Raw genomic sequence first — 17,612 nt, forward strand, 5'->3', positions numbered from 1 at the left:
TAAAATAGGAATTAAGGGGGTGAGCCCCACATGGGACGGGGACTGGGTCCAACCTGGTTACCTCGTACCTAGAACAGGGCTTGACACATATAGTAAGTGCTTAACGAATATATATGTTCGTACGTATTTATTACTCTATTGTATTTGTACATTTCTTCTAATTATTTTATTTTGTTAATATGTTGTGTTTTGTTCTCTGTCTCCCCCCTTTAGACTGTGAGCTCACTGTTGGGTAGGGACCGTCTCTATATGTTGCCAACTTGGACTTCCCAAGCGCTTAGTACAGTGCTCTGCACACAGTAAGCGCTCAGTAAATATGATTGAATGAATGAATGAATAGAAATGTGACATTGGACAAGTAACTTCATTTCTCTGGGCCTCAGTTCCCTCAACTGCAGATTGATTGATTATGGTATTTGTTGGGCGCTTACCCTGTGCCAAACACGGTTCTAAGTGCTGGGGAAAGTACAAGTTAATTACGTCGGACGTGGGCCTCAATACCTGTTCTCCTTCCTATATAGACTGTGAGCCCCATGTGAGACAGGGACTGTGTCGGATCGACAAAAACCTGTACTTACCCCAGCGCTTAGAACAATGTTTGACAGATAATATGCCCGTAACAAATGCCGGTTAAAAAAAATAGGCCATTCCAGTTTGGGATTGGGTTTTGGACAACTTCGAGAATTTTGAGTTGCCCAATTCCCAGGTTTCTGCCTAACTGTTGTGGGTAGCAACATCCGGAAAAATCTGGGATCTTCCTGGAGACTGAGATGCCCAAGGGGCAGGGAAAAGGTGCAGGTGATATCAGGAAATGAAGTTGGAGTGTCAGACAGTTGGCAGTGTCCGTTAGGGCTGTGCCTGGCATCCAGGAACCAGGAGTGGCTCAGCAGGTGCTACTCCAAGCTTCAGGGAAATAGCCACTTACGAGCACGTCTTTGGGATTCAAGCACTTCTATTTTCAAGTACAAGTGACAGCTTTAAATTTACAATTGCGTAGTTCTTTTTTTTTCTTTTAGAAGCCTATAAAAAAACGCATTTGAAAAATGGAGATATCGAAATGGCAGGGTGAACAAACTTCAGGAAACCCTTCAATTAAGTAAGCAAGCAAATGAAAATCGGATTTGTCACCCTGCCTGGAATTCGTTGTCTGGATTAGTTTTCTAAATCATCTTCAGTACACATCTCTCCATTCTTCTCCACATCAAGCAGAAACCCCTGTTCTAGTTCTTCTCCACTCTATCTCCCCTATTCTCCCACATACCCCTTCATTCCTCTCACGCTCACCTATTCACTCTACTTCATTCTCACCTCTCCTACCAGTCAGTCAGTTGTATTTATTCGTTGTCAGTCGTATTTATTGAGTGCTTACTGTGTGCAGCACTGTACTAAGCGCTTGAAATGCACAATTCAGCAATAAAGAGAGACATTCCCCGCTCACACTGGGCTTACATTGAAAGCTTGTTGTGTGGTGAGCACTGTAGCAAGTGTTTGGGTGAGTACGTACAGTAGAAATAGCAGACGTGTCCATGCCACTACCACTGACTTCTTGCTCCCATCCCTGCGTAGAATTCCCTCTCCCTCCATATACACCCAACCGTAGCTCTCCCAATCTTTATTTAGTCATATCAGTGTCTCTCTCCCCCTCTAGACTGGAAGCTTGTTAAAGGCAGGGAACATATCTGCAAATTCTATTGCGCCGTACTCTCCCAAGTGCTTAGTACAGTGCTCTGCACATAGTAAGTGCTCAACAAATAAGATTGATTTGTTCAAAGTCCTTCTGAAATCACATCTCTAGTAGGCCAAAATGATTTCTAATCTTTTCAAACTGTCACTTCAGTGCCCTGTCACCAGCTCTACATTTGTGTACTCAAATCCCGGCTCCACCAATTGTCAGCTGTGTGACTCTGGGCAAGTCACTTCACTTCTCTGTGCTTCAGTTCCCTCATCTGTAAAATGGGGATTAGGACTGTGAGCCCCCCGTGGGACAACCTGATCACCTTGTAAACCTCCCTAGTGCTTAGAACAGTGCTTTGCACATAGTAAGTGCTTAATAAATGCCATCATTATTATTATTATTACTCAACAGCCACCCACAGTAGCACTTATGTGCACAATTTACAATTTAGGTGGGAACTGAGTAAATGCTACTACTGTTACTAGCTATTACACCTCAGCACTAATTCATTTAAATATTTCTTTGAGCAATGTGGGGGAAGAGCTGCCCCTTTTCATATGGATTAGCGTAAATAGCCCAGTTTAAACAAGTGCATTCAAAAGGACTAAGGGAAATACAGAATGGTGGCAAAAAGAAGATTAAAATGGAGATCTGAAACAACACATGCTAAGAGAGAGAAGCAGCATGGCTCAGTGGCAAGAACCCGGGCTTGGGAGTCAGAGGTCATGGGTTCTAATCCCGGCTCCACCGCTTGTCAGCTGTGTGACTTTGAGCAAGTCACTTCTCTTCTCTGTGCCTCAGTTCCCTCATCTGTAAAGTGAGGATTAAGAATGTGAGCCCCACGGGGGACAACCTTGATTACCTTGTATCCCCCCAGCGCTTAGAACAGTGCTTGGCACATAGTAAGCGCTTAACAAATACCAGCATTATTATTGATTGCCTGATCAATCAATTAGTGGTATTTATTGAACGCTTGCCCTGGGCAGAGCACCGGAGAGAATGCAATAGAGTCAGTAGTGGTGGTTCCTGGCCTCAGGGAGTTTACAGTCTGGCAATGGAGACAGTTGGGAGAAGCAGTAAGCCACGGGCTTGGGAGTCAGAGGTCGTGGGTTCTAATCCCGGCTCCGCCACTTGTCAGCTGTGTAACTTTGGGCAAGTCACTTCACTTCTCTGTGCCTCAAGTCCATCATCTATAAAGTGGGGATTAAGACTGAGCCCCAGGTGGGGCAACCTGATTACCTTGTATCCGCCCCAGTGCTTAGAACAATGCTCGGCACATAGTAAGCGCTGAACAAATACCGTCATTATTGGCATTATAAGAGTATAAAAATGTGTACCAAAGTGTAATGGTGGCCCTAAGTGCTTAGGTGATGTGGAAATCCTGAAGTGGCAGGCTTTTTATGGGGGAAGGGGATTAGGATAGGGAGAGGTGAGATTAATCAGTCAAGCACCGTCCTGAGCATTTGGGAGACTACAGTGCGACCGGGTTGGTAGACACATTCCCTGCCAACAAGGAGCTTGCAGTCTAGAGATTAATCAGGGAAGCTCTTCACCAGGTTCTTTCATTCAGTCGTATTTATTGAGCGCTTACTGTGTGCGGAGCACTGTTTTAAGCACTTGGGAAGTACAAATCGGCAACATATAGAGACGGTCCCTACCCAACAATGGGCTCACAGTCTAGAAGAGGGAGACAGACAACAAAATAAAACATGAGGACAGGTGTCAAGTCATCAGAACAAATAGAATTAAAGCTAGATGCACATCATTAACAAAATAAATAGAATAGTAAATATGTACAAGTAAAATAAATAGAGTAATAAATCTGTACAAACATATATACAGGTGCTGTGGGGAGGGGAAGGAGGTAGGGAAGGGGGATGGGGAGGAGGAGAGGAAAAAGGGGGCTCAGTGTGGGAAGGCCTCCTGGAGGAGGTGAGCTCTCAGTAGGGCTTTGAAGGGAGGAAGAGAGCTAGCTTGGGTAGTGAAGCAGCGTGGCTCAGTGGAAAGAGCCTGGGCTTTGGAGTCAGAGGTCATGGGTTCAAATCCCAGCTCCGCCACATGTCTGCTGTGTGACCTTGGGCAAGTCACTTCTCATCCCCCCATCTTACCTTCCATCCCCCATCTTACCTCCTTCCGTTCCCCACAGCACCTGTATATATGTATATATGGTTGTACATATTTATTACTCTATTTATTTATTTATTTTACTTGTACTTATCTATCCTATTTATTTTATTTTGTTAGTATGTTTGGTTGTGTTCTCCGTCTCCCCCTTTTAGACTATGAACCCACTGTTGGGTAGGGACTGTCTCTATGTGTTGCCAATTTGTACTTCCCAAGCGCTTAGTACAGTGCTCTGCACATAGTAAGCGCTCAATAAATACGATTGATGATGATGATGACATCATCACTTCTCTGAGCCTCAGTTACCTCATCTGTAAAATGGGGATTAAGACTGTGAGCCCCACGTGGGACAACTTAATCACCTTGTATCCCCCCCCCCCCCGAGTGCTTAGAACAGTGCTCTGCACATAGTAAGCGCTTAACAAATGCCATCATTATTATTATTATTTACTTGGGGCCCGGCCCTCATACTACGTAGCCACCGTTCCTCTAGGGCTTAACGGCAGCTATGGAAGAGGCTGACAACTGACACAACCTGAAGTTAGATGCCTCAAGAAGCCTCTTTTACCACAGCTGTCGTTTAGGCAGAGAGAGAGAAAAATGTCACCACACGCCTGTCACAGAGCAGAGCAGAATCTCAGCTTCTTCCGGCAGGGTCGGAAGGCCGGCAGACGCAAAGAGCAGAGCGCCGCAAACGCTGAGCAGGGTTTGCCTTCAGGGAACTCAACCGGATCGAGCCCTGCCCCAGAGATGGGTGTAACCTCCCCTTGACAGTGAGGGCAAACCCCTCCCAGGACGCTCCGATGACCTGAAGGAACATAGGCAGCCAGTTCGCGTGCTCCCGGGAACGTGTAGCTGGACACCCCTTTCCTTCCCCTGTTATTCCCTTCCCAGCTTTGGACAAAGACCTGACTTGGGGGGTTGAAAAGCACACTGCTGTAGCCAAGAGATCGCTGTGCCCCTGCCGTCTAGCAATATCCATGATTTCTCCTTCCAGTTCTCTCTCAGCTACTTCAGTGTCTGTCTCCCCGACTGGACTGAAAAGCTGCTTCAGAGCGGCAGTTATGTCTGACAATAAATAATTGTGGCATTATGTGCTTACTATGTGTCAAGCGCTAGGGTAAATACAAGTAATCAGGTCAGACGAAGCAGCAGTTATGTCTTACAATAAATAATTGTGGCATTATGTGCTTAGTATGTGTCAAGCGCTAGGGTAAATACAAGTAATCAGGTCAGACGAAGCAGCATCTGGAAAGAACCCGGACTTTGGAGTCAGAGGTCATGGTTTCAAATCCCGGCTCCGCCACTTGTCAGCTGTGTGACTTTGGGCAAGTCACGTCACTTCTCTGTGCCTCAGTTACCTCATCTGGAAAATGGGGATTAAGACTGTGAGCCCCCCAGGGGACAACCTGATCACCTTGTAACCTCCCCAGTGCTTAGAACAGTGATTTGCACATAGTAAGCACTTAATAAATCATCATCATCATCATCAATCGTATTTATTGAGCGCTTACTGTTAATAAATGCCGTTATTATCATTATTACTATTATTATATGGGGCTCACAACCTTAAGGGGAGGGAGAATGGGTGTTTAAACCACATTTAAAGGAAACTGCGGCACAGAACATTAAATGACTCTCCCAAAGTCACAAAGCAGCAGGCAGGCAGCGGAGCGAGGATTCGAATCCAGGTCTTTTGATTCCCAGGCATGTGTTCTTTCCTCTAGGCAGTCTAACACACTCTGTAAACCCAGTTTAGTGCTCTGCACACAGTAGGGGCTCAGGGAATAGGGTGGATTGATTGAATCGATAAGGAGCTAATTTCGAGATGAGATTTCGAGATGAGATTAAGGGACAGTTAGGGGAGCAAGGTGTACTTGGTTGTAGTGGGAGCTGAGAGAGGCCAAGTCACAGGGGGAGCGCTGATTGAGCGCCTTAAAGCCGACGGTACAGAGTTGCTGTTCGATGTGAAGTTGGGTGGGCAACCATTAGAGGTTTCTGAGAAGTGGGGAGACGTGTGCCGAACAAGATTTTTAGAAAAATGGTCTGGGCAGCAGAGTGAGGTCGGGACTGGTGTGGGAAGAAAATTGAGGTAGGAAAGTGAATGAGGAGACTGAAGCAGCAGTCAAGGCAGAATATTAGGGGTTGAACCAGTTTGGTGGTAGGGTGGGGGGAAAGGATTCATATCCCAGGGCCAATTTGAGTTATTTTTTCCCTTTCCTATTTGACTTGGCTATCAATCCATCAATTAATTGTCTTTACAGAGCGCTTACCATGTGCAGAACACTATACTAAGTGCTTGGATTACTACAGTGTAACCCTGCCCACAGAAACCAACTGGAGAGTTTGAGCAGACAGCGGAGGCTAAGCCTTTTGGCCACCAAACTGCTGCTTGCAAGCCTCGGGTGCCCCTTTGATCCAGTGGAGCTCATGGGGCAGTGGCCACCCTTAGTCAATCATTTATTGAGGGCTTGCTCCTTGCAGAGCACTGTAGTAAGTGCTACCTAGGAATATGGAACTTTGGACTTTTCATCTGTGGCTCATAATGGGACATTTTGGCTTCTTTACAAAAAGAGAAAATGCCAAGATCGTCCCTCAGGGGACAGCAAATAGTACACGGCGGGCGTTCTCCAGGTTTTTTCTTGGTATATTTTTGTGATTTTAACTCGATCCAGTTAAAATTACCGCCACTGGTGGTCTCCATTGGAGAAGAGTTACTGTATAAAATGGGTATGTATTTTTTTTAAGGGTTTTGATTTATAAATTTAAAACGTTGCCTTTTTTTAATCCACCTGTTTGATTGTAAGCTCCTTTCCTCGCTCTTTTCAAGACCTTACTCTGAGCAAAGGAGGTCCTCAATAAATCTGATGAGGTTTGAGTGTTTCATAAGCCCACTGCTTTTTTTCTTTTTCAGAATGTTACCTTACGGATGTCTTTCAATTGGAGACTGCGTGGGGCTTATCGAGGTGGTGAGAAATTCCCATACAATTATGCAAATTCAGTGTAAAGGAGGCCTTAAAGGTGCATTGCAGTTCAACAGCCATACATTGCATCAGTGGCTCAAAGACAAGAACAAAGGAGAAATGTGAGTATACCTTAGTTTGTTTCTACACGAAATAAGAAATGTATTTCAGTTGCCAGTTACTCAACATTTGACCTGGTTTTATGTGAAGTGCTCTCAATCCTTTATCTCGAATAGCAATGAAAAGCTTGGTAGTTAGTTCTTATTTCCATTGAATTTAATCCGTAAAGTACTATAAAAATCAGTCTTGTTTTAATGTTTTAAAACTACAGTGGGAATTATGCTGTTGTTACACATTTATCTCTGTTGTAACTGTCTAGTCCATGGGCTCTTGGGAAGCCGCGTGGCTTAGTGGCAAGATCACGGCTTGGGGAGTCAGAGGTCGTGAGTTCTAATCTTGACTCCGCCACTTATCAGCTGTGTGACTTTGGGCAAGTTCTCTGTGCCTCAGTTATCAAATCTGTAAAACAGGGGTTAAGATTGTGGGCCCCACGTGGGACATCCATGATTACCTCGTATCTACCCTAGCGCTTAGAATAGTGCTTGGCACATATAGTAAGCGCTTAAAAAACACCATCATTATTATTATTATGACCATTTCAGCCGAGATGGTTTACTATTAACGGACTGCCGTGCTGTTTTTAGTGTCTTAATACGGGAGAAACAGTTCAGGGCTGTGAGCTTCCTTATATTTGGAAAAGAACCATTCATCTTTGAACTCTTGATGTCAAAAGAGTTAGACGAGGTTATTGGTTTGGCATAAATTCATGATTTTCAGCCCTCTAAGAAACGTAGGGATCTTTACAATATCATTGTGACTCCCCCGCATACCTGAGTACTTCCAAAAGATCTGGTTGTCCAAGCTCATTTATTTTTTCAATTTAGTTTTGTTGTCCAAGTGGTAAGCAAATTAGAGAAGTAGCTGGGCTTAGTGGAAAGAGCACAGGCTTGGGAGTCAGAGGTTGTGGGTTCTAATCCCAGCTCTGCCACTTGTCAGCTGTGTGACCTTGGACAAGTCACTTAACTTCTCTGTACCTCATTTACCGCATCTGTAAAATGGAGATTAAGGCTGTGAGGTCCACGTGAAGCTTGTGTTGAAACCAGAGAAAAGCATCAGAGTGTTTACAAACTGAGTAATCGGAATAAATCATTGAATGCACAATTGAATAAATGTATATATCTAAGTTCTGAGAGAGAAATAAACACACAAATGCTGTAGATGGCTTATACGGGTATTCATTTGGCTCTTTGTAGGTACGATGCTGCCATTGATTTATTTACACGTTCTTGTGCTGGATATTGTGTTGCTACCTTCATCCTGGGAATTGGGGATCGCCACAATAGTAACATCATGGTAAAAGATGATGGACAAGTGAGAAACGATTTTTTTGAAATTTGGGGCATAAATTAACCCTTCATAAATTGGATTATGAATGTAACAATTTCCTTCTCTTTAAAGCTGTTTCATATAGATTTTGGACACTTTTTGGATCACAAAAAGAAAAAATTTGGTTATAAACGGGAGCGTGTGCCATTTGTCTTAACACAAGACTTCTTAATAGTGATTAGTAAAGGTGCCCAAGAATGCACTAAAACAAGAGAATTTGAGAGGTAAGAGTAATTCAGCATACTAGTAGGAAAAAAATGTACCGCACCAGTAAGAAAATACTCAAGTGTTATGTATAATGTGTATTTTTCATGTAAACACAATAAATTAATTGCCCTCTACTTTTCTAATCTTTGTAAGCTTGCGGTGATCTTAAATGTTTTCATCTGATTCAAAGCAGGTGTAACCGTAAAAACTAAATTTTGCATTCTGTTACAGAAAAATCTAAAAATAAATTTATTTTATAAAGTGCCCCACCCCGAAAAGAAACTCTTATTTGAACTTTAACACTTATTACATTTATTGTGTTTACTTTTAGGCAGTGTACATGGTAAGAGCCATTTTTTAAAAATACATATCTTTACTGGAAAAACAACGATAATTGATGAGAACAAAACACACCGTAATCTCTAAGAATAAGATTATAAATCAGTCATCTATGTTGACTGTTATGTAGTCATCCCATTTCCCACTCAATATAATTGATTGTAGCTATTTAATTTTGGGCACGAAGCATACTATTTAAGCCAAAAATTTAAGCAGATTTAATGGTAACATGTGATAGCTCCTTGTACATGTTTCTTCAGATATTTTTATTTTTTTCCTTTTCCTGAATAGGTGGGTCTGCTGCTAGACCACCTGAGTGAATAGGATTCAATATGTGGATTACATACTTGTGACTTTTAATGAACTAAAGGATGCCCATGCTGATTGCTTTTGAACTAGTAGAGCAGTGCACACCCTCAACACATTATGGTTCATTTTACTTTGGAGAGCAGGGGTTTTGTTGTAGAAGCTCCGTGATTGGGGATCATTTTGTTTTTGGTTGTGGGGGGAATAAGACTGCGATTTTTAAAACATTCAGTTAATTTTAGCTTTCAGCTGTATCTTCACATGCAATAACGTCTGCTTGGAAAGTATTTCTCTGGTAATAGCAAGTCTTTCCCACGTGCAAACGAGAAGCAGCGTGGCCTAATGGATAAAGCGTCAGAAGGACCTCGGTTCTAATCCCTGCTCCGCCACTTGTCTGTGCCTCAGTCACCTCATCTGTAAAACGGGGATTGAGACTGTAAACCCCACGTGGGAAATGGACTGCATCCAACCCGATTGCGTGTATCTACCCCCCAGCGCTTAGTACAGTGCCTGGCGCATAGTAAGCACTTAACAAATACCATTAAAAAGTCAATAGACCTGTAGGGCTATTTGTGGTGATATTATCATCAATCGTATTTACTTATTAAATAAATAATAATAATAATAAATGTATTTATTTATTTATTAAATCGTATTTAATCGTATATTACCTTTTGGCATTCACAAATGAGCCAGTAGAAAAACAGACACTCAACCCCACAGCTTCCTGTTGGCTTACGTGTCAACGATAAAGTCGTCTGGTGTCATTCAAGGTACCAGGCTTCCGTGTCAATCCACAGTTGAACAATATCCTAATATTTATTTTGCTGTAGAAGCTTTATATTGAAGGACAAGGAGAATGAAACTTACCCAGGACTGGGTGCTACTTACTTAGAAGAACTTTGAATCCCTTACTACTGAGTGGAGAGACCAGACATTATCCAGGAAAAAAATATATAATTAGAATGCATTTTTAAATGATCCAGTCAGCCTCACATTGAAAATGACCTAGGGACAGATCTCAGGTGGGTAGTTAAAACCTGAAACTCCATACTTTGATATAATTATAATGATAATGATGATGGTATTTGTTAAGCGCTTACTATTTACCAAGCACTGTTCTAAACAATCAATCAGTCGTATTTATTGAGCGCTTACTGTGTGCAGAGCACTGTACTAAGCGCTTGGGAAGTACAAGTTGGCAACATATAGAGACAGTCCCTACCCAACAGTGGGCTCACAGTCTAAAAGGGGGAGACAGAGAACAAAACCAAACATACTAACAGAATAAAATAAATAGAATAGATATGTACAAGTAAAATAAATAGAGTAATAAATATGTACAAACATATATACATATATAAACACTGGGGTAGATTCAAGGTAATCAGGTTGTCCCACTTAGGGCTCACAGTCTTCATCCCCACTTTACAGGTGAGGTAACTGAGGCACAGAAAAGTGAAGTGCCTTACCCAAAGTCACACGGCTGACAAGTGGCAGAGCCAGGATTAGAACCCATGACCTCTGACTCCCAAGCCCACGCGCTTTCCACTAAGCCACGCTGCTTCTCAGTATTGGATATTGAAGATTGCATGGTCTCTCAGGACACACCATTCCCGAAGCCATATGGGAAAGCAGAAAATACCACTTGGTGCCGGTCGTCTAGAAAGAATTTAACTGAGGCACGGATTTCAGCATCCCAAAGTTTGGTTCAGATTCATTCACGAGGATCCAACTCTTTCCTCTGCAGGTTTCAGGAGATGTGTTACAAGGCTTACCTAGCCATTCGCCAACACGCCAATCTCTTCATCAATCTGTTCTCGATGATGCTCGGCTCCGGAATGCCAGAACTCCAGTCCTTTGATGACATCGCCTATATTCGGAAAACCTTGGCCTTGGATAAAACAGAGCAGGAGGCTCTGGAGTATTTCATGAAGCAAATGAATGATGCACACCATGGAGGCTGGACAACAAAAATGGACTGGATCTTCCACACGATAAAGCAACATGCTTTGAACTGAAGTGGCCGCGGAGAAACCGATAGCCCGATACCTGGGTCAATACGCAGCACCGTTAGTGACTGGCAGCAGGCAAAAGACTGGTTGCATAGGAATTGCACAAACCATGAACAGCATTAGCATTTACAGCAAGAGCAGAAATAAAGTATACCGTTTAAGTGATGTAAACAACGAACAGGGTTTAATAGCACTAAAATAGTACATTTCAAAATTAAGCTTTACTTAAAAATGCGCAATTTCATGTTATGCCTTAAGCCCCAAAAGGTAAACTTTGAAGATTGTTTGTATCCTTTTTTTAAAAAAAACAACAAAACAAAAAATGAAATATATAGAAATGGAGGAAGTTAAGGAAAAAGAATCATGTTCTCTTATTTTGCAAGTGGTGTTTTGAAATGGACAAGCAACAAAAAGTCTATCACTACAGTGAGGTATAAATGAAATCTGAGAGTGATTTGGAGTTGCAAAAAAATGGAAAATATAGGACCTATTTTCACTGCTACTCAATTAGTCTGAAATGTTTTGACTCCCAGTTCTAAAGAAGAAAAATGCTCTTGGGGTGGGAAGGAATCTTAAAATTCACCTGAGGATTTTTTTTTTCTTTTCAATAAATCAAACCTTTCTATGACTTGGAATCTTATCTGCACAATTTGGGGAGCAGTAAAAAAAAAAATGAGACCAATTATGGATGTTCTTCCTGGGCAATGGGCAACATTTAGAGGGATCAGAATGTTAATTCGAGACCTCCCCCAGGAAAAATCACAATGAACAAGGAACGAGGAGGATTTGGACCCAGATAGTGCAGTATTCACCTGAAGTTTTATTTTTTTTTTCCATTTGCAAGTAAATGGAATACATTTTTCCTGCATGTTTTTGGAAATATCAAAGTGAGTATTAAAGTTATTCAAAATGTATTTTTTTGAGAAAAAGGTATTTATACTATAGAAGCTGATTAATATATACCCATTATCCCACAGTCTGTCCCATATTCACACATTTATTTTGCGTCCCAATTTTTTGTCAGACTCTATAGGGACACTGAGGTTGGCCACTTTTTTCTCCTGCTCTTTCAGAGACGTTTGGACAATATTCTTCGGCACATCAGTGGATAGGATATAATTAGTAGAGCGACTTTACTCATACCCCATTCCTGGGGCTTCTCCCCCCTATGTGGCTTAATCTCATTAAATCAATTTGCCAGATGGACATTGTTTGGATTCTCTTCCTGATCACTGTAGTCCTCTAATAGGTTGTAAATGAATTGCACATGGCAGAGAAAGCAAAATGTAAGTTTAATATAAACTCAATATCCATGTCTATATCCATATATATATATATATATATATAGATATATATGTCTATATATAGAGAGATGTATATATATACTATATATATATATACTAAATGCAACGTGGTCCATTAAGGTTTGTTCCAAATGTGGAAGTGGTCATGACTGTCCACAATTATTGTAAAGACATTTAAATACAATTACGGATGAAATATGGGGTTGGTTTTTGAACATTGAATTCTATATTCATTTGGGAAAATAGCCTAACCTGGAATTTTGAGGTTCTTCACCTGAGAGTTTTCACTTGAGAGCTCAGTATTTGGAAGAAATGCCTGGTGCCTGGGCAGTTTCTCACACTCTTGTGGAGCTTAAGAGGCAGAAAGGGTCATACTGGTAATGTGCTGACAATTTCCTAAAGGAAGATTTTGGACTATCTTTTTTTTTTTGAAACTGTACACTGTGTAGTTTTTAATTGGTTAAAAAGGTGGAATCAGTTACAGAATGTGAATACATGAAATGCTGTAAAATTGAAAAGACTCAATCATTGGTCGTTATTGAGCACTTACTATGTGCAGAGCACTGTACTAAGCACTTGGGAGAGTGAAATAGGGACCGCATTACCGAGACTTTTTTTTCCTCTTTGGACATTTTAAAACATTTGGTGATAAGTACCCTCTGGTGTAGGGATGAAGGTTTAGCCACTTCACTAAAGTGTCTCGATAATACTGTTTTTAGGGACAGCTACCAAGAAAAATCAGTTTGGAAAGTTTGAGCCATTTTCCTTTTTTCTGCCGTGTACCTTGGAGGATCTCAACAGGATTCAAATCTCTTGCTTTACTAAATAGCTCGCTTAGCCCGTTTAAATTTGGATGTTTTCACCACTAACACGCTTCCGTGCACCACCTGTGGAAAACAATCACCATTTTGCATTTTTATTAATCTACAGCTGGCATACTAACTATCCAACATTTTCTAAGAGATTGTAAGAAAATTATATTAAATGGAGCATCTGAAACACTGTTGATAATAACTAAAGATTAAACAGAAAACTGTGTTTTACCCCAGCTCAGTAGCAGTATGGAAATCACTAAAGTGTGATCTTTATAATTTCCTGGCACAAAAATTTTCTAGGTCCATTCCCTGCATCAGTGTAGATCACTCTTTAGATCCAAATTAAAATTAACAATCTACATAGTTTATTTCACGTTAACTCCCAGATTTTCCCGCAAGCCCTATTCTGTTTAACGTAGCTAAAGTAGCTTCGAGAATATTCTGTATAGGAGGGAAGTCCATTAAAAACAGGCCAAAAACAAGATGTTTTAAAAAAAGGTTAAGCAGAAGAGAAGCGAGGCAATGTTAGATGAAGATTAGGAAAGGAGACTTGGTGGCGTCGGAAGGGCAAAGTAAAACTGGAATTTGTAGTTCCGAATGGTTGGAATCAGTTTTTAAATGAGTGACCACAGGGACACTTATAAAACTTCTACAACAAAACAAAAATAAATGTTCAAAAATCTGATTGGAGGTAGGGCCGAGGTTAGGTAATGGATTTTTTGCAGTTTGAATGTGCTGATCCATTAATTGTTGGGAATTTGTTTATAGTACCATCTCTGGAATTACAGCAATGTAGAGAATAATCTTTGTCAAAGCACATGAGACTGTAACATTTGACATTGGCTTAGTCCAGTGTTTCCAGTTTATAAAAAATCTGAATAGTAATCGAAGTCCGATTTTTAAAGAATTTAAAAGCATATGTTTCCCTGAGCTACAAATAAACATTCACCTTTCAGATTTTGAGGCTTACATCTGTAATTGAATGATAGATTGTGGTAAAGAATGTATTCAAAGGGTTGGGTTTCTTTTTTCTCTCTTTTTTTTCTTTTTCTTAAGAACTGTGGATTTCACTTGACATTTTACCTTGGAGATGAAATTTCTTTTGACTCTCAGTATCCTCTGTAAAACTGAGCTTATTCAAATCTGAGGTATTTCCTGCTCAGTTGACTGGTATGTTTACTAAGGGACCTGATGAATTATATAATGAATTGTAAAATATTTTGATGTATTTTTTTTGAACTGTGAAATTGATTATTGGTCTTTTTGACAAAAACAGGCTGCTGATAAAGTATTTTTGTGTAAAGTGTAGTCCTTCCTTTCCAAAAACAGGAATTTGATATATGGATTAGAGAGTGTATACACTCTTTTTTAAAAAGTGGTTCTCATAGGTAAAACACAGCCCATCTGTATAATCCTTTTTCATTAAACTTTTAAGTGATCTGGTATCTTTTAAAGGGCCTGCCTAATTTAAGAGCACCCTACGAACTTCACGGCATGTAGGTGATTTCAGACAGGATTGCCTTAACTTACATCTCAGTATTTTTCTAAGTCATTTTTAATTCCTGATGTCAATAGCTCATGCTTGCTAACTCTTTGAAGTAGTTTCCTTTGCTTTACTTTATAACCTGCATGTCAATGTTTGCTCAGAGTATTGTAATTTCGCTTCTGTTTTCGTGTCTGCACAGGCTGCAGGCCTGGGCCGGACCCACTGAAAGGACGAGTCCATTTAAAATGCTTATATAATTGTGATGTGACTATGACATCTCGGAAATACTACAACTGACAGAAATTAGTGCTGATTTAGCAAATTATGCACTATGACTACTACTTCGGTTTAAAACCCGCTGTCACATTTCCAGGTTTTTTTTTTATGTGAATGAAGAGTCACACTTTTTATAACAATGCACAAATCTGACAACACCGAAGGTCGGTAGAGTACATTTTCCATTTGAGTAGCGACTATTAATTCTTTAAGTAAATGGTCTCAGATAGTTTCTTTTATCTGATTTGCACACCGCCTCCCCCAATTTTTTAGGATTCCATACTTACATATTACTGCTTTTTGGAAACCATTTTCTGTGCATACTCTGCTATGCTGTCTCCATGGGGTTTGTGAAATTTAAAAAGTCATTGTTGATGGGTCCCCAACGGCCAATTGAGTATGACTGAGTTTTTCTTTCATTTTTAAAGTGTGTGCACAAAAATAAGCAGTATTCTTTTGTTAAAAGCTAAATCCTTAAGCCTTGCATAATTTGAATAGCTATCTAAATTGGATTGAAAGCTTTCCTACCATGGTTGGGCAAGGAGGAGAAAATGCCGCAGGGCATAAATTGAAAATTCATCATAAAATTAGGGCTGTTTTGCAAAGCAGCAAACATAGATTCAGTTTGCCCACAGTGTTCAATTCCAGGTAGTTATTTTTTAGGATTTAGGATTTACATAAAGTTTGCCTATGCTGTCACTATTTTTAAAGATCCAATATTATAGTTTTATGGGTTCCAAAAACTAGGAATTTGAATTTCCCACTGTGAAGTTTTGCCTTACTTTGCTCTTTGATAGATAGTATCTTCAAGGCTCTTGAAGCATGATTTGTGGCCTCTGTCAGGAAGCAAATTAAACTGATGACAAGTATTTATCATAAGAGTTCCTTTGAGGGGGATGTCTATATTTCTATAGACTTGCATTTTGGGTTTGATTTCCCACAGGTTGAATCCGTTCTGACTTTCTGCAGTGCTACTTGAAGTTGGTTTTTTTTTCCAAATTATTTAATCCTTCTATGCAAATTAGAAGGATCCTAAAGGCCCAGCGCTTGAATGAAATGAAACCAAATTTAAAACCAGCCTAACTGGGGCAAATCTTATAAAGGGGTAGGAAAAAGAAAAACAATGCAGCAGCTCAGAAATGCTAGTTTCCATAAGGCATCTGATACCTACAGGTGGGTCATCGCTGTCTTTCATCGGTAAGTGTGAGGAGAGCAAGGGAGATCTTAAATGTTATCTGTATTTCACCTATTACTAAGATGAATCAGTTTCAACTCGAACGGCCCACACAGCCCTGCCGGTGTAGATTTTTTTCATTTATCCTGCGTTTGCAAAGGGCAAGGAGTTTTCAGCCTTTCCAACAATGCTCATTCTACTGGCCTCATGGTTCTGTATTTTCTCCTAACAAAGCAGTCAGAGGTAAGTAAGATTAAGGGTTAATTTCCAGGATATGATGGCTCTGTGTTTATTCACTAAGAGGTGGCCCTGTGCCATAAATGATTTTTTTTTTCAGATTTCATTTCTGATCTTTTGTTCAGGGAAGCTGTGAGGAGCTCTTGCTCATGGTCTAAATTATATTCATTCATTCATTCGTATTTATTGAGCGCTTACTGTGTGCAGAGCACTGTACTAAGCGCTTGGGAAGTGCAAGTTGGCAGCATATAGTGATGGTCCCTACCCAGTAACGAGCTCACAGTTTATATCGTTGTTCAGCTCTGAATGTCTAAAGCCTGAATCACTGAATCACAGCCACTCACAGGTAGAGCAGTTTGGGTTGACAAGAGCCACAGGATAGATGTCTAACTCACAGAGAAATCCTACTCTAACCTCGAGAGAATCCTTATATCCCAAATAAATTCAATAGACACAATGAGCCACCTTATGAGACAATTAGCAAACTTATTGCTATATATCAATCGATCATTCTATAGGCTAAAGTCTTGTGATATAGTGTGCATTATTAGGCTTTCAAGATTTATATGATTTTAATGGGCCAAAAAGCATTTTAAAACACAGCAAGATGCATGTGTTGTTGTATTGAGACCAGGATATTCCAGTATCATTAAACTGCATCTTTTCTCAACCTTTTAATTCCTTGAAAAACAGAAAAATTTGGGCACAACTACACCCGCTGTAGTTTGTGTTCCTCATAAACTTACTGTCTGCTTTTTTTTTTTTGAATTTGCAGTCTGTAGCTCACCATGTTGCTTATTAAAAAAGAAAAGAAAGATTACTTTGTGCTTTTTTGTCCACCCATGTCTGTTTAAAAGATACACTGAAGTAAGGTGGTTCTTAAAGTGTGTGAGCTGGACTGGGAACTGCTTTTTCTCCCAAGGCGGCTGAAGGCCATGCCACCTCATCCACCGTGGATTCCTGGAGAATTTAGCCCTTTAAACCTCAAATGCTTAGAGATCTGAATTTCAGATCTCAGGTAGGTATCAGCATCTGGTCCCATAGAGATCTCAAGCAGCCAACCAACCAGTCGATCGGTCCAGGTCAGTTTCTTCCAGATTATCCAGCTTAAAGACATTAGAGCACTATTAACCCACCTCCTCCTTAGCTTCTCCCTCTGGACTGTAAGCTCCTTGTGAGCAGGAAACGTGTCTATCAACTCTGTTATATTGTACCCTCCTGAGCGCTTAGTATACTGCTCTGCGT

The 17,612-nt window shown here is 40.6% G+C and overlaps 1 protein-coding gene across 2 annotated transcripts in view; it reads left to right on the forward strand.

The window, feature by feature from the left end:
* Positions 1-11,928, forward strand: part of PIK3CA (phosphatidylinositol-4,5-bisphosphate 3-kinase catalytic subunit alpha) — a 53,346-nt gene extending 41,418 nt beyond the window's left edge. For both annotated transcript variants that reach the window (XM_038772946.1, XM_038773034.1), the window contains 4 exons: positions 6,714-6,884; positions 8,076-8,193; positions 8,281-8,432; positions 10,811-11,928. In XM_038772946.1, coding sequence (XP_038628874.1) covers positions 6,714-6,884; positions 8,076-8,193; positions 8,281-8,432; positions 10,811-11,081 — 712 coding nt within the window. In that variant the 3' untranslated portion in view covers positions 11,082-11,928. The remainder of the gene's footprint in view (positions 1-6,713; positions 6,885-8,075; positions 8,194-8,280; positions 8,433-10,810) is intronic.
* The last annotated feature ends 5,684 nt before the right edge of the window (positions 11,929-17,612 follow it).

This window comes from Tachyglossus aculeatus, chromosome 1 (assembly GCF_015852505.1).
Source record: "Tachyglossus aculeatus isolate mTacAcu1 chromosome 1, mTacAcu1.pri, whole genome shotgun sequence".
Classification (NCBI taxonomy): domain Eukaryota; kingdom Metazoa; phylum Chordata; class Mammalia; order Monotremata; family Tachyglossidae; genus Tachyglossus; species Tachyglossus aculeatus.